Here is a 17,558-nt window from a genome sequence, read left to right on the forward strand (position 1 = left end):
TAGGTACCCAAGGAAGCTGTCTTAGGCCAAGGCACATTATCTCTCCCTGTATTGTCTACATCAGCCTTTGCCAACCTGGTACCTGTCTCTGATGTTTCAGACTACATCTATTATCAGACCCAGCTAGCCTGACCAAAAGTCAGGGATGGTGGGATAAGAAGTTCACTACATCTGGGGAGCAGCAGATATGGGGAGGCTGGCCTATACTCACTGGCAGCGGCTCTGCAAGAGCTCAGTCCAGATAACAGGGCAGTGGTTCAAAAAGTAAGAATTAGATAATTTGTGAAATAAATAAAAAAGGTTTATTGACAGGGCATCACATGGCATTCAGGCAGTCTTTATCACAGTATGATAAAATGGGCAAACCTCATCCATATTTGTATGGATACAAAGTTTTTCAAGACTCTTTATTCAGGCCATTTCTCAAAGTTGCATCCAGAGTGTGGAAGGCCACCTGGTCACGATTAGACCCTATCAACACATGTTCTAAGGAAACAAACAACAGGAGGAGGAGATGACAGGGTACAGCACAGGGAGAGAAACAGAAACACCATGGAAATGGGGGTGGGAAGTCGGGGGGTTATTATGTATTGAAATGTATGTGTGAAATTTTGGGAAACTTAATAAAAAACTTCACAAAGGAAAAGAACAGCAGGAGGAGGAAGAAGGAAATCTATTTAACCATTATAGCAGTGCCACTGTCAAAACGGATCAGCGACTATAAGGAAAGCATGAGCAGTCAGAAGGGGTTCATCCCCCTGATGACTATAGAAAGGCTTGGGCAAAACTAGCCTGGGAAGGTTTATGCTGAATGGGTTTTCCATCTCCCATGCAAACTAATATAGTGAGCGCAGGCGGGAAACTATCAGGAGAGGGCAAAACTGCCACCTTCAGGTTCCCTTATTTTCTCGTTTTTCCAGTCTTAAATTCACTTCTCCACATTTCCACATCAGTTTGAGATTCTTAAAAAATAAGCCGACATGAAAATTCACCAGCATTTTAGTGCAAATTTATCCTAATATTCACATGCAATTTTATGTTAATATACACTAGTTTGAAAAGCAATATCCCCTAACATAATGCTTTTTGTGTTATTTTCACCAATGCATACATTTTTCTGCATGCTTTACTATGTGCATTTTTGTATTTGGCTGAAGATCTGCATTGTAAAATCTGGAGAAGCATGAATTTCAAAGGACAACTGTGTTTTGGTTCACATATTTATTAAACAGTGTGAATTAGACAGCTTTGCCTTTAACTTCAAATTGAATCAAATTTCCCCCCTACCCTTACAGACCACCTCTAGAAAATTCGCTCAGAGCAATCCTGAGTAGTTCAAGGCAATCATGCAGTGATTAGCTTATAGGACATACATGAGGGTGGAGATGTTGTGGCTCTTTAGTGGAAGAAGGCTGCAATGGCCTACCCTCCTAGCTTTGCAGAGAGATGGTTTCCCCCCTTTTGATAATGAAAACAATAAATGTTAAATTTGGCCAAATCTTCAAAACATGTTGGATATAAATGATCTCGGGGGGGGGGGGGGGAGAGGCAGCACAGGTTTCAGCAAGTGCTGAGGTCCTGAAGCTGCTGAGGGACCCTCCAAACCGATCAATGGAAGAGGCCAAGTGCGAGGAAAGCATCTCCTTCCCAAAAAAGACCACTGCCACAGAAACACAGCAACCCCAGCGTTACCATATTTTGTGGTCATTTTATTCCTCTATAGTGCCCTGGAACAACTCAACTTCAAGGGCATTGGGAGGAGGTGAACCAAGATGTTTCAGGAAACCGGCCCCCAGTACATATTTCTAATTGTAAAAGGGCCCCCAATGTAGGCATATGTGGTGAAAGGGAGCACCATCGTTTTGCCCAGAGTCCCCTCAACCTTTGAATCCTAGAATTGTAGAATAGGAAAGGACCGCCAGGGCCATCCAGCCCAAACCCCTGCAACTCAGGAATCTTTCGCCCAACATTGGCCTTGAACCCACAACCCAGAGATCAAATGTTTCCTGCTCCAATGACTGAGAGGCAGTCCAGTTTGGGAATGACTATCTGAGGCTTCAATGAGTTAATGGATTGGGTGGAACTGACCTGACTGGATCAGAACAGTAAACCAACACAACACCAAGTATCCTACTGGCTTTCTTAGATTCGCTTTTCCTCTGTTCCCTCATCACTCCTCATTTGGGGTTCTGCTTTTGGTCATAACAGATGGGCTCCCCCCTTTAACAGTACTATATGCCTGACCAAAGTCCTGCCATTCACTTTCTCTGGCCTCCTACTAAAGAAATAAAAATACATTGGGCATCTGACACAACTTGGTTCAGATTAAACCAGAATAACATTGGCAGTTTGTAGCCTTCAGGTCCTGGAGTTTCAGAGAAGGCACTGTCTCCATGAAAGGTGACTGTGTGAAAAGTCTTATGAAAGGTGGTTATTTGGCAATATCCAGATTGAAAGAGGCTAGACGTGCTCATCTTTCCAGGGCTGGTGAATCCTGTTCACCCCTTGCAGAGAAACTATGGAGGCAAACCCTTCCCGGAAACCACTGCCAGTAAGAGCTCTAAGGAAACACATTAGGTTATCCTTCTTTTGGGCCCCAACATCACACTGGCCTGTCCAAATTGTAGTGGCTGGAGCTGGGCCCCAAGGCTGGATTTTGAGGAGAACCATAGTTGAGGGGCGCCTGTGGCTGCTTTGCTCTGAGTCTCAAACCAGCCAGGCTTGAGTTGCAGGGGTCTCTGTACAAGAATTGTGAGGCACTCGGTCCATACGGTGAACTGGGAGGCCCAGAAGGGCTTGCCAGGCTGTTGAAGGTTTCCAGAGATGGGACACCAGATGTGGAGGCTGCTGAAGCTGCTGGGAACACACCTTGGGGTGGAAAGGAATTGATGTTCACGGAGTTGAAGAGCTGGAACCCTTTGCTATGGATGGGGTTGGCATGCAGCCCCTTGGGAGCCCAGGTACTGTAGGCGTAGGTCGGGTAAAGGTCCTCATATGGGTTCCTTGTCAAGACGTTGAGCTGGGAGCTGAACGGCCCTTTACAGAGCTCTGTCTGCTGGTGACGCTCCTTTTTCCGCCACTTGGCTCTGCGATTCTTAAACCAAACCTTGAGGGAGAAAAAGGAAGAAAGAAGCAGAAAGGAAAATTCTACTCTCCAATGCAGTGGTCCGTAAAATTCAGTGGCTGAGTGAACTGATTAAGAATTTCCTTTTGTCCACATTTTTAATGAAACTGACTTAATTCGTTCCTCAAATAAACTGGCCGATACAAAATTATTGTTCAGATTTAGTACTTCTCTAGATTTTGTGGTATTATTTGTGGCTCAAAAACATACAAAAATGCCTTATGAATGTGCATTTTAGGATAAAATACATTTACAAGTTTACATTGAGATAGTTTTTTATTGTGCATATGGAATTGTAGAAAACCACATTGATATGTTTTATGAAACTGCAGCATACAGTGGTACCTTGGTTCTCAAACGCCTTGGTACTCAAACAACTTGGAACGCAAACACTGCAAACCCTGAAGTAAGTGTTCTGGTTTACGAACTTTTTTCAGAAGCCAAACATGCTCCATTTTGAGTGTTACACTTCTGATTTGAGCGCCCTGACCTAGCCACTGTGATCCACGCGACGGTCACCTCCAGACTGGATTATTGTAACTCGCTCTACGTGGGGCTGCCCTTGAGACTGACCCAGAAACTCCAGCGGGTGCAGAATGCCGCGGCGAGACTCCTTATGGGGTCTTCGCTGCGAGATCACATTCATCCGGTACTATACCAGCTGCACTGGCTCCCGGTGGAGTACAGGATCAGGTTTAAGGTGCTGGTTTTAACCTTTAAAGCCCTATACGGCCTAGGACCCTCGTACCTACGGGACCACCTCTCCTGGTATGCCCCACAGAGAAACCTACGGTCTGCAAATAATAACATCCTCAAGGTCCCAGGCCTCAGAGAGGTTAGGCTGGCCTCAACTAGAGCCAGGGCCTTCTCGGCTGCGGCTCCAATCTGGTGGAATGCTCTGTCACAAGAGACTAGGGCCCTGCGGGACCTGACATCTTTCCGCAGGGCCTGCAAGACAGAGTTGTTCCACCAGGCCTTTGGTCAGGGCGCAGCCTGACTCCCTCCTCTGGCAACCTGCACAGAATTTTGCCTAATTGGTTGCCATCAATTTGATTTTAATTAATTTTTATAATGAAATATTTTTAGAATGTGTGATTATTTGACTGTTTGATTATTTGATTGTTGTTAGCCGCCCTGAGCCCGGCTTCGGCTGGGGAGGGCGGGATATAAATAAAATTTATTATTATCATTATTATTATTATTATTATTATTATTATTATTATTATTATTTTGAATGTTACGCTGAGGTCTGTCTGTTTTTGCTATTTTGCGGCTTTTTTGTTCTGTTTTTGTATCTGTGTGGAACCCAGTTCAGCTACTGATCGATTGACTGATTGTGCGACTGCAGTACATTGTTTATTGCTTTCATTTTATGGCTCAATGACCTCGTTAGATAGCAAGATTCATGTTAAATTGCTGTTTTAGGGGTTGTTTTTAAAAGTCTGGAACAGATTAATTCATTTTGCATTACTTTCTATAGGAAAGCACACCTTGGTTATAGAACTTTTTGGAACGGACTTCCAGAACGGATCAAGTTTGAGAACCAAGGTACCACTGTACAAGTATTTATATATATATTTATTTGTTCCTTTATACCCCACCTTTTTTCCTGATAGGACTCAAGGCTTAGTCATTTAGGGATTTAAACACTAATGTGAACACCATAAACCGGGCCTGAAAATGAACTGGCAACTAATGCAGCTGTTTTTAAACAGGAGTCTGTGAGCTCTAAATGGAACCTCAGCATTTTGGACTGATTGAAGTTTCTGAGTCATCTTCAATAATCCAGTCTGGAAGTTACCAGAGCATGGAATACTGTGGCCAAGACATTTCTATCCAATAGGCATCATAGTTGGTAGATCAGGCAGAGCTGGAATAAGGCACTCCTAGCCACTGAAGCCATCTGAACCTCCAGGGACAGAGTTGAACCCAGGAGCACAGGGCAGACCTGCTCATTGCAAGAGTGCGCAACTCCATCTCCCAGGTGTGAGAACTTGGGACACACAACACCTTTCTCTTTTCAGAATTCAGCTTCAGTTTATGGACCCACATTCATTCCATCACTGCCTCTCCCGATTCAAATGGGACAGAGAGATAGAGCTGGATGTCATCCATTTATCTGACACCTCACTCCAAATCTCCTGATGATAGTTCCCAGCAGCTTCATATAGATGTTGAATAGCAGGTAAGGAAATATGGAACCCTGCAGGACACTACAGGTCAGTTCCCTTGGTGCTGAACAGCAGCTTCCCATAGCTATTTTCTGGAAATGGCCCTGGAAGTAGAAGTGGAATCACTGAAGCACAGTGCCTCCAATTCCCACCTCCCAGAGGTGCTCCAGGGGGATACCATGGTCAGCAGTATCAAAATCCGCTGGTGGGCCAAGGAGAATGAGCAGGGTCACACTGCCTTTGTCTCTCTCTCAACAAATGCCATCAACCAGGGTAGCCAAGGCAGTTTCAGTGACCTGGCAAGTGCTGAAGCCACTGGAATGGATCCAAGTAATCGGTTTCCTCCAAGCATGCCTGAGGTTGGACCGCCATTTAAATATGATGCCTACAGCATAGCATGAATTATTATTCTCTAATGCTGTAGCTTTTTATGGGAGACAATATTCACACCACACATTCTGAGTGATTAAAAGCTGCCTACACCAGCAGAAGCGCCACAGCTGCCAACTTGGTGCTCCCATTAATGCAACTGCATTGCCCTGACCTCACTCCTGCCCTGCCCCAGCAATTTCTAGAGGCCCCTCCGGTCTGGTCTTTGTTTGTTTTTTTGCAGACGTATTCTGCAGCATGTCGCTGATGCAATAATTGTGCATTAGCATTTCATTTATGGGGACGCGGGTGGCCCTGTGGGTTAAAGCCTCAGCGCCTAGGACTTGCCGATCGAAAGGTCAGTGGTTCGAATCCCCGTGGCGGAGTGCGCTCCCGTCGTTCGGTCCCAGTGCCTGCCAACCTAGCAGTTCGAAAGCACCCCCGGGTGCAAGTAGATAAATAGGGACCGCTTACCAGCGGGAAGGTAAACGGCGTTCCGTGTGCTGCGCTGGCTCGCCAGATGCAGCTTGTCACGCAGGCCACGTGACCCGGAAGTGTCTGCGGACAGCGCTGGCTCCCGGCCTATAGAGTGAGATGAGTGCACAACCCTAGAGTCTGTCAAGACTGGCCCGTACGGGCAGGGGTACCTTTACCTTTACCTATGTCACTTATTGTAAGAGAGACAATATTTCATGCCCCCCCTTCATGTTCCCCCAAATTTTCAGTTTTTCAATTGGAAAAATGAGAGACAAGGCTTGGGGGGAATGGGGTGTTGCTTTTTTCTGACCCCACCCCAGCTTTTGCATCTCTAATTACACTTGCTGCCTGTCTCAACACAGCTCTCCGCTCACCCTGATCCTGGGCTCCGTCAGATTGGTCCAGCCTGCAATCTCCTCCCTGGTGGTCATGTCTGGGTAGCGATTCCGTTGAAAAGTGGCCTCCAGCTCCTGGAGTTGCTGGCTAGTGAAATGAGTCCTCTGCCTACGTGGCTTCTTCTTCCCCACGTTGGCCTCCTCCTCACCGCTGGAATCTGAAGATTTGCACTGAGAAACCTCACCATTCTCTCCTGTAACGAACCAGGAACATGGGAGATGTCAGCATGTCAAGCTCACTACCTGCCTTCTGTATTGATTTTATGGTATTTCATGCTTTTTGCATTCACAGATTTTATTGTACATCACCCTGATTTCATTTATTATATTCCTTTGCCACTTTTCACTCACACAGCTCACATGACAAATAACACAACGACATAATTACAACACAAATCATATTGACAAATCATCAGTAAAACAACCATCTTCTCTAGAACACTCTTAACAAAACAACAACAAAAATAAGCTAAACAGCACAACTTTCTGCATTGGAAAAAGTAAACTGAAGAGCACTGGACAGCTGGGAAAACAATGACCAGTAAAGGGATTTCTAACTGAATAACCTAGATTGAGCATTTGACTATTTTTAAGAAATATTGTATACACAACTGACAAATGATGTCCTTTTATCTATTTCTTTCTCTTTTTTTCTCTCCTTACTTTTCTCTCAGATGAAGGGGAAGGACAGTTTAGACCCTGTGTGAGAGGCAGGTCATGGGAGATCTCCCGGGGTGGGAGGCTGTGGGAAGAGAAGGATGAGCCCAGGTGAGAGTGGGGAAGGCACACTTTCCTCTGTAGGGGATAAAAGCTAAGTTATAGTGATGAGGGAGGATCTTGTAGTTTTTTCTTCAGTTTCTTCTTTCTTTAGTTTCTTTCTTCTCTTTATTTCCTGTAGGTTAATTTGCTTCTTTTATTGTGAAAACTTCAAAAAACAAAAACAAAAAAACAAGAAACTCCCCCCCCCCCAACAACCAAAAACAAAGCACTGTTGAATACATCTATTTAGTTTAAGAGGCAGTCTAAAGTATTTTTCTAAATAAATAATTGCTATGTTCTCTAGGGGAAAGATCTGTAGAGGTACCTACAATGAGGCTAATTTTGCTTACTTCAAACATTACAAACAATTTTTTATTACTCAACTGGATAACCTGGAGTAACTTTCCACCCAGGAACCTTTTATCACAGCTGTGGCATTGACTTTCTGCACTATAAAAATTATAGTTCGACACAATACTTTACAATGCTGCACTGCCCCCCCCCCCTGAATTGTACGCTGAACACACCCACAGGCAAAACCAGTGGTTTTTTTTAAAAAGGGGAAAAAAGTTGCTGGTACTCACCATAAAGTTGCTACAATGCCACACTTTTAACATTTGGGGGAAAAGAGGCGACAGTACATATTGTGCATCCTTGAGTACCCCCAGAAAAATAGCACTAAACAAAACCCTCCTATAAAGCTTATTGAGAAGGAAATCCCTTTTATTTATTTTTTATTTTTATGCTATATGCTTACGTTTTATCAAAAAGGTTCACAATACATCAATTCCATAGATAAGGGAAGGAAAGAGAAATTTCAACACAATACAGTACAAAATAAATTTGCAATTCATATAAAGCAGCAGCAAGTTGCCCAACATTAGATTCCTCCTCCTTTAAAAAGCGTAAAACTTATTTACAGATCCCCTTAAGACACTGTCACTATTCTACATCCTTACATTTTAAAATATTCCTTTATTCCTAGCGCTTTATAGTAACACAAGTAGGAGGTTCTCATTTGTAAACATTTTCAATCCCAGGATTTATGCCTTATGTCAGGATTTAAAAACAGAGCATATAAAACCTTAGAAGGGTAAGGATAAAATATTCAAGATTCAGGAAAGTTGTGAAAGTTAATTTCACCTGAAGGAAAAATTTGTCCTTACGCAGGACTTCACATTAGCTACTGAAACAGCTAACCCAAGTTAGCTGCACATTGGTGCATTTTAGCTGGGCTTGTGTGCTGAATCCTGTATAGCAGGTTCCAGTGAAATAAAGAAGTTTTTTTGGTGTACTGTAGTGCTGCCACCATAAAAGTGGCGATTTCCCCCATAACTCCACAACAAATAATGTTAAACAGACATTAGTGGCAAGGCAGAAAACTTGTAATTATCAGTGTAATTATCACGTGACTGTTTAACCATGACTTGTAGGCAGAATACTGTCAGTCAAGGCTCCTGAAGTTGGACCCCCCCCCCCAATCTAAAAGACACAGGAATAAAGTCTCTTTCACACGAACTTCAACCATTTTTGGTCCAGACTCTGCTGGCGAAGCTCTCAAATCCTTCATGTTCAACTTGACGAATTCTCTTGTTCATTTCAAAACAGTTCCAGGCAGGTTACTAAGCAAGCAAACGTTTCCGAGCAGCATCCTGCAGATAGATTGTGGAAACCGATTCCGGGATCCGTCCTCCTGTCGAGGCTCCTTCTAAGTCTTCCCAACTCTGCCAGGTCTCGAGGCTCATGAAGCTCCCTGGTACCCGAAGAAGTCTGCAAGCACACGAAAGCTCATACCAACAACAAACTGAGCTGATCTCTAAGGTGCTACTCGAAGGAATTCCTCCGTTTGGTTTCGACTACGGCAGACCAAGACGGCTACATACCTGTGACTAGAAGGCAGAGCGGCAATTTAAAAACGACAAAGGCTGCTGGAATGGGGGGGGGGATGGTGCAAAGCGCGGGCGAGACTCGGCCCTCGGGGGCTTCGCGGGGGCCGCCTGCCCCGCCGCCTCTCAGTCCCGCTTGGCCGCCCGCCCCTGCCGCGCGCCCTCGTTCCAGGCCGCGTAGACGAAGAGCGCCAGCACGGTGTGCACGGCCAGCACGGCTAGCACCGCGCTGTAGAAGTAGCCGTCTCTGGTCGACATGCCCAGGAGCCCCTCGAAGAGGTAGGCCTTGGAGAAGAAGTAGAGCCCGATGGGCAGCAGGATCATCAGCGTGGTGAAGAAGAGCAGCGTCTTGAGGGTCGAGGCCAAGTTGGCCTCGAAGCGGGGCTCGGGCCGGGCGGCCTTGGCGTCGCGCTCCATGACAGAGAAGAGACGCGCCGGGCCTCGCCGGAGAAGGGAACCGGAGGGAGCTGCGCGCGCGGAGAGCGGCCACGTCAGCTGACGCCTGCCCTTCCCGGCCTCCCCCGCGGCCGCCGGTCAGGTGACCAAGGAACGGCCCTTCTAGCAATCGCTCCCTCGCTGTTTCGTTGCTTCCAGTTCCCGTGTTGCTGAGGGCGGGGGAAATCAGGAATGGATTCCCCTTTGGGGAATCCGTTACTGCTCCCTGGGAGAGGGGTGTTCATTACTGGTTACCTTGATGGATTTCCCCTTTTATTTATTTTGTAGGGAAATAAGCTATTTCACATACAAAGGAGAAAGAGAGAGTGTTCACTTTCCCCTGAGTGGGCAGCGAATATTAAGGACAATTAACCATATTTACTTGAATCTAATGCTCACCTTTTTTGGCCAAATTACATGGTGACAATTCAGGTGTGCATTTGATTCAATGGCACATTTACATTCGCCAGCAAATGCTTTTTTGGGGTTTCAAGGTTCTGAAAACAGGTGTGCGTTAGATTCGATACAAAATAAAAAAAAATTCCTTCCAGCAGCTCCTTAAGAGACCAACTAAGTTTGTTATGGGTGTGAGCTTTCATGTGCATGCACACTTCTTCAGATACCTGTTCGATGGCGCATTAGACTCAAGTAAATACGGTATTCACTAATCCACCAGCCACACTGAAAGGGAAGTTACCGGTATGCAGTGGGCTGAACCTGCAAACAGGAAGCTCAGAGACCCTTAAAACTGTAGCAACAGCCTGCCTGGTGTAGCCATAACATACACTTCTCATTCCAGAGAAAAGGGCCAGAGCAGAAGCAACCTTAATAATCTCATTCACACTCTTTGGGCCAATTAACACATTTCTTCTTATAACCACCTTCAAGAATGTGTCACTGATCTGAATAACTAGCAACACATGGGCCATAGGTAACCACAGACTGCAGTTTTGTCCAAAACTGTCTGAAAGTGCAGGTTTTTACAAGGGGATACAAACACAGTGCTTACAACAACCTGAAATCCGTAACTAGGTCTGATTTATTTTTGGATTCCTAATTAAAATGCCTCATTGTTCAAATCTTCTATGGATGTTTGTGGAAAATACATGAAATGAACTTTTCCCACGACTTTAAAGTTGATCAAAGTATTTGATCAATGTGCATTTGTGTAATAGTGTAAGTAGGTTGTCCTTCCCTTATACCTCTTCCATGAAATTCATGTTTTAAAATGTCAAGGCTTGCAAAAGCAACAGCAACAGCAACAACAACAACAACAACAAAAAGATACAAATTTTGAATCAAGTATCCATTTAGTAAGTAGGCTTATACTGTATTTGAGGGGAGTGGGGGAGAGATGTTCCTTTCATTAAAGAATTTCTGGGGCCTATTGAGCCATTCTAAAAAAGAAATCCCTTAATTAAAATAAAACGTTATTATTTCAGGAGGGTTTTGCATTTCATGCAGCACAGGAGGCAGTGATGGCCACCAAACGTGGATGGCTTTAAAAGAGGCCTAGACAAGTGCATGGAGGAGCAGAAGGCTATCAGTGGCCACCAGCCACAATGTTCTCTGAATGTCACTTGCTGGGAGTGGCAGGTGCGCCAAGAGCGCACAGGATGCTGTACTAAGTGAGCCATTGGCCTGATCCAGCAGATGCTCTTTTCAAGTTCTTATTTACCTGCCTGCTGTTAGGAATATTGGAAGCTATCTTTTACCTTTTGGCCGGCTCATATAGCTCCTATAACTGAAGTGAGCAGAAGGTAGATCTGGGTAATTTGATACCCCAAATTTAACAAGAACAAGTAAAATAGCAAGTTTTTTTTAAAAAAGTTTCTCTGTCATTTTGTTTCCTGTAAAAGAAGAATATTAATGGGTTGCCTTAGCTTAGACCAAATCATTGTGCAGCTGTGTTCAAATCTGTAGAAACTCAGATCTAAATTTGTACACCCCATTTTATTTTTATTTGTTTATTAAATTTGTATACTGCCCTTCACCCATAGACCTCAGAGCAGTTCACAACATAAAAATACAAGATAAGAAACATAAAATACCTAATAAAAGCAAGAACAGAACAGAACAGAACCAATAACCCTCCCTTGCACAAACCATAACCCCCAGCCCAAGGCCAGGTTGAAGAGGGACGTTTTCTCCTGCTACCTAAAGGTGTACAGTGGAGATGTCAGCCTGAACCTCCCAGTCCATGTATCAAAGTCAAGTGGACTAGCAGCTGAATCTTGCTTCAGCCCTGGTGACAAGACAGCATTTTCCACCACAGCAGACCAGCCCGCCTGGCACATGCCGCTCTGTCTGCCAACGCCTCCGCTCCACGCCCTGCTCCGCATCCTAACAGGGACCTAACAGAAGAGCTGGCCCTGTTGGTGGACACAAGGGAGATCCTATAGGCCTGAAGTCTGCCTGCACCTGGCCTGTGGGGACTGGGAGTGACTCTCTGGGGTTCTCTTGCACCTCCTTGGTGGTCCTGGTGTTCTGTTTCCTATGAGCTTCAGCCCTTCCCAGAGATGACAGAGGCAGCTGCCTTACCCAAAGGCAAACCACTGAGTCCATCTAGCAGAGCATCGTCTATAATAGCTGAAAGAAGGTCGACTGGATTTTGAGGAGACTCTGCTTGGAGAAAATGCTGCAGACTGAGGCATGGGTCTTATCCAGGGGTCAGCAACCCTTTTCAGCCGTGGGCTGGTCCACCGTCCCTCAGACCATGTGGTGGGCCAGACTATATTTTTTTTGGGGGGGGGGGGTGAACGAATTCCTATGCCCCACAAATAACCCAGAGAAGCATTTTAAATAAAAGGACACATTCTACTCTTGTGAAACCATGCTGATTCCCAGACCATCTGCGGGCCAGATGGAGAAGGCGATTGGGCCGCATCCAGCTCACTGGGCTTTGGTTGCCTATCCCTGGTCTTGTCCCTGGGCCTCTGCTAGGTGTGCCCTCCTCACACAGGCTCTTACACATTTGTGTGGGGCTGGCTGTGATGGGGAGCAACCACCAGCTCCTCCTCAAACAATATTTAAAAGGTAAAGGTACCCCTGACTGTTAGATCCAGTCTGGGGTTGTGCGCTCATCTTGCTCTATAGACCGAGGGAGCAGACGTTTGTCCACAGACAGTTTTTCCAGGTCATGTGGCCAGCATGAATAAGCCGCTTCTGGCGAACCAGAGCAGCACATGGAAAAGCCGTTTACCTTCCTGGTGGAGTGGTACTTATTTATCTACTTGCACTTGACGTGCTTTCCAACTGCTAGGTGAGCAACGGGAGCTCACCCTGTCACGGGGATTTGAACTGCCGACCTTCCGATCAGTAAGCCCAAGCGGCAGTGGTTTAACCCACAGCGCCACCCACATCCCATATTTACCTCTCTCTAAAATACATTGTCAGGAACAGCCCAAAGATGGAGCAAATATGCTTTCTTTTTACATTAAAGCACTGTATACAGCTGCTTGGTTTCTTATACCTGTAAGTGAAGCAGCAGCACAGGGGAGAGAGGGTGTCCCTCTTCCACATCTAAAATAATCACTCTCAATAGCTTTCAGCCTTGTAAAGCGGAGCGGATGGGGGGAGGATACAGGTATCTGACCATTTGTACATATGCTGCAGGCTACCAACAGCTTTAGGAAGGAATTATTTGGGGAAATGATGTGGTTAAAATTCTGGGCTGGCCCTCATATTGGGCAGAGTGAGGCAGCTGCTTCATATGGTGTGTTGTGTATTGAGTCAAAGGATTTTATATCTGTATTATTATTATTGTCTGTATTTGCATTAGGGTAAAGTAACTGCCTTTTGGTTCCAAAGGGTACAGCTACTATTGGTTCATTTAAGCTGCTGTATTTGGATCCTCTGTCTTATTGGTTTCCTCCAAAAGGCAGGACTGTGATTGCCTAATATTGTTCCCTCCAAAATGTATCCTTTCTAGCTAGTTCCCTGTCCCTATAAATGTAGCTCGCCCCTCCTCAGGTCTTAGTCTTGTTTGCTTAAATTACTAGAGAACTGACTCCAGCATATTATGTCAAGAGAGCTGAAATCACAAACCCCACGTCACAACATGGTGGATGTGAGGGGTGGGAAGAGTGGCAACAAACTGCTTGAAGGCAGAATTTTTGTGTGCCACACAGGCTGCCCTGTGCCCCCTAAGCTTGCCAAATGTCCTCAGGTTTTGTGAAGGAAACGAACCTAAAACAAGGTTCAGCTGTTGCTAGTCTGATCAGCTTCACTATATGGAAGCAGGAGAGGCCTGTGCTGCCTCAGGCAGCAAAATGTATTGGACCAGCCCTATTAAAACCCTCGTCTCCCCTAATGCCACTGCTCCAGTCCGAATTTGATCCCTCTCTTCGGTGTGGCTGGGGAGGTTGGTCCTGAGGCAGAAAAGCCAAGTGTCTTCCTTCCCATCACCTCCACCACCTTGCCCATTGGTAGAAATATTGCACTTCAAGAAAAAAAAGGTTGACACCATTTCCTACCCTTTCATGGCATTTCAAATCTGCCCCTGTGTGCCAGCTGCCCTGGCAGTGTCAAGCATGGCTGACAAGCACCTACAATTGCTTATTCTGTCCAAGCCGCTGGAAGTGTTTATGAGCATAACAGGAAATAATGATAAACAGGAGTTTAATAACTTTCTCCTTTAACCTAAGCTAATCCTGGGTGCTTGCATAGACTGAATTGCAGGGCCAGGTGTTACACTGCAAAGCAGGAGCGATTAACCCAGGACAGGCTGTCCTGAGACAAATTTGTTTGTCATTCACCTCTGGGACGCTGATGTTCCCAGCTAGAGTTAACTGGCCAGTTTCAGTCTAAAGGACAGGCTAACATACTAAGATTTTCACTGGCTCCTGTCCACTTCCTGCCTCTGTGAGGTGAGTGGCTACTCAGGAGAAGAGACTGGCAAATCTGACTGTTTCAGTTTCTCTCAAATTGAGTTCTTCACATTACCATATTGGTTTACAGGGTTGTCTTTAAAAAAATAAAACACTTGTGAAAATTAATCAGCATTTTTCAATTTCTACTGCACAGATTTTTGCACACAATCTTGCCTAGTAGACACATTTTTGCAAAGGAATTTTCCCAGTTATACTGCACTTTTCAATAATTTTCACTAATGTATACATTATTATGCACAGTTTACCTGAGTAAATACATTTGTGCACATATTACTCGGCTGGAGAATTGCATTTCAAAAATAAGAGAAGTGTGAATTTTTAAAGGAATGGTTGTGTTTCAGTTCAGGGATTGTTTCAGAAAGTGAGAATTAGTTGCTGAATTGAATTGCTCCCAATCCTTATTAGGGAGAGGGCCTTTCTCATCAGTGACACTCCAGGTACACTGGAGAGGCTCACCTGGCACCTTCAGTGCCAGCTGAAGGCCTCTTTGTTCTCCCAAGGTTTTAAAATCTGAATTTCTATCACACTGATTGTATATAAAAAAAGTGCTGCAATTGTTCTTATAATTCATATTGAAATTTATAGTTTTATCTTTGTGAGCCACTCAAATAATTATGTTATTGGTCAGCCTCTATAAATTCCTTAATAATTATTGTAATTGAAAGTACAATATATCTTTTTCTATATCCCTGACTAACACAGCTCTCTAAGATACCTGCTCTGACTGAGTAGAACAAAGCCCTATCTTGTATGTCAATCTGGGTAATTTCTGAGAAGCTTGCAAGGAGGGCATGAAGACAACACCTATCCCCTCTTACTTATCTCAACACTTGGTACCCAGAGATACAGTGCTTCTGAACAGGGAGGTTCCACTTAGCCATCATATTTAATAGCTTTCTTGTGAAAAAGTATATCCTGAATCTGTTGCCTGCCTGTCAACTTCAGTGGGTGACCCCATGCTCTGGAAGGAGAAAGGGACAGACCTTTAATTCCACTCTGCCTTTTCACAGGAGGAGGCATCATTTTTAAAAGCCTCTTCCATTGGCACAAAGGGGGGGACATGTGCCATGTTGTGACATGTGCAAGGCCACTGTGAGCCAAGAGCACCTGTGTTTGGGATGCTGTCAACATTTAAATTGTAAGCTCTTTGGGGCAAGGGCTTGACATTCTTGCTAATATTACTTTGCCTCCCACCACATGCAGTACTGGAGTACAGAAGAGTATAAACCCTCTGAATTAGGTCAAATCTCTGCAGGGCATACTTGCCCTTTCTACTTCCAATTACTCTTGCATGGCTTGAAGTTGAAGTAAATGAAGGATTAGAAAATATCTCAGATCAAGAGAGTATAAACGGAAAAACAATTATCTATTAATACTACTCCAGAAAGCATGCAGATCTGAAGGAAGATGGTCACACCAGCAACTGGGCCCAAATATAGATCAGATCTTAAGGATCTGTGGTGTTCCCACTGCTCATTTCAAAATATTGTCCTGATTTCCTGTTCTTCCCTCACTTAATTCTGTTTCTTTGCCACAATCCCATATATTTTCAGGATTTATTCTTGGCCTCCCATTCTTGAATCCCAGATTACTTAATCCATAAAAGCTCCGGCTCCCTGGTTCTTTAATTGCAGTTGCTAACACAGTCAGGAATCTCTGTTCTAGACTCTAACCATGCATTGAGAAAGTGGAAACTAATTCCTCCCTTTGCTGCTCTGATTATGTGGGCAGGAGTTTGGATGAGGCTGGAAAGAAATGCTACTTTTCTCAAGAGAACTGAAAGAGGGATCACCATTGCTATATGCATGTACACACTCACCCAGGTTTCACCACCGGCACCCAGCCTTTGCAGGGTTCCAGGTGGTATAAGAAACCTGCTGGATAGGTTGTGCAACCAGAAGTGACAGTGGAACGAAATAAGTAGGTGTGCACAGTATGGATACCTCTTTCTCATTCTTTTTTCAGTTCCCTTTACTTCCCTCCAGCCTGCTGCAAATTTATGATGTTGCTCATCTGTGCTAACTAAAGGATTACTTTCAGAGGCACCACCACTCCCCGAACCAATGGCTTGGGAGCCCCCAAGAATGCAGGTCTCTTTGATTCCATGCCTTACCTCCACTCTCTGTGCTGGGTGTCCCAGCCAGAGCTCTCGGTGGTATCCCATCGGTGGCCCCATCTGCAGCTTGCAGCAATGTTGACATACTCCCAAAGGTGCAAAGACAGGTCCCTGTGTTCAAGCCCCACCGCTTGGAAGCAGAACCACGATGCCTCCTACTCCACAAAATCTCTCTGGCCGGCAGAGCCCGATGCGTCTGTTCTGCTTTGCTGATGGGAGATGAGCATGGAAGAGGCCGTCCAGGCTAAGGAATCCCTTCCCACTGGCTCTTTGAAATCAAAATCCTTACTGGTTGTGAACCTCTGTCCAGGGATCTCCTTCATGGAGCCCCGTTAGCCATATTCTAAAGGCTTAGCCTTCCTCCACCAGGACCACCCTAAGGTCTGACTCTTCCCTCCACCAAAGAGGTTTGCAACTTCTTAGGGGCTATTTTGCTCCCAGGGCACTGCTGTTTTTCAACCCACCTCCCCTCTCTCACATGTTTATTTCTCTTTCCCAGGGCTGGCGTGTTCTTTAGCGCGGCAGGAAGGGTGTGTGTGTGTGTGTGTGTGTGTGTGTCAAATATCAGGGACAGCTGAGTGCAATCTAACCAGGTGCCAATCAGGCATGGTCTCCACAGCGGGCTGGGGAAGCTGGATGTGGGGATGGATGAGAAGATGGCAGCTGGGGAGGCCAGTGTTTTGTTCAGCTTGTGCTCATTGGAGGAGGAGACGCTGAATGTGCGCCATTTCGGCACCAGTTGTCTCTCTGTTTACATTTCCCATTTGGAGTTTCATTCATCCTTGTGGCTTGCCTCTGACACCACTTAATAGGAGAACAGAAGAACTGTCCTGTGAGAGGAGATCAAAGGTCCATCGAGCCCAGGATTGTGTTTCCAACAGTGGGCAGTCAGCTGGCTCAGAATATAGGGATGGGGGAAAGACATTCAGTTTGG

The 17,558-nt window shown here is 45.2% G+C and overlaps 1 protein-coding gene and 1 pseudogene across 1 annotated transcript; both read right to left on the reverse strand.

Moving 5' to 3' along the window:
- Positions 1-1,206: 1,206 nt before the first annotated feature.
- LOC114602623 (pituitary homeobox 3-like) lies at positions 1,207-17,073 on the reverse strand. Its single transcript, XM_028741068.2, has 3 exons — positions 16,622-17,073; positions 6,516-6,730; positions 1,207-3,106 (listed from the first exon to the last, which is right to left on the reverse strand). The coding sequence occupies exons 1-3, from the start codon at positions 16,707-16,709 to the stop codon at positions 2,603-2,605; spliced, it is 807 nt and encodes a 268-aa protein (XP_028596901.2). The 5' UTR covers positions 16,710-17,073; the 3' UTR covers positions 1,207-2,602.
- LOC114602624 (vacuolar ATPase assembly integral membrane protein VMA21 pseudogene) lies at positions 7,992-9,708 on the reverse strand (annotated as a pseudogene).
- Positions 17,074-17,558: the final 485 nt, after the last annotated feature.

This window comes from Podarcis muralis, chromosome 7, assembly GCF_964188315.1.
Source record: "Podarcis muralis chromosome 7, rPodMur119.hap1.1, whole genome shotgun sequence".
Lineage (NCBI taxonomy): Eukaryota > Metazoa > Chordata > Lepidosauria > Squamata > Lacertidae > Podarcis > Podarcis muralis.

Excerpts from the sequence above, each read along its gene's own strand:
- LOC114602623 (XM_028741068.2), bottom strand. The coding sequence starts at position 16,709 with ATGTCAACATTGCTGCAAGCTGCAGATGGGGCCACCGATGGGATACCA. Across the intron at positions 6,731-16,621 it reads ACCCAGCACAGAGAGTGGAG|GAGAGAATGGTGAGGTTTCT; the intron begins GTAAGGCATGGA and ends GGTTCGTTACAG. Across the intron at positions 3,107-6,515 it reads TGACGGAGCCCAGGATCAGG|GTTTGGTTTAAGAATCGCAG; the intron begins GTGAGCGGAGAG and ends TTCTCCCTCAAG.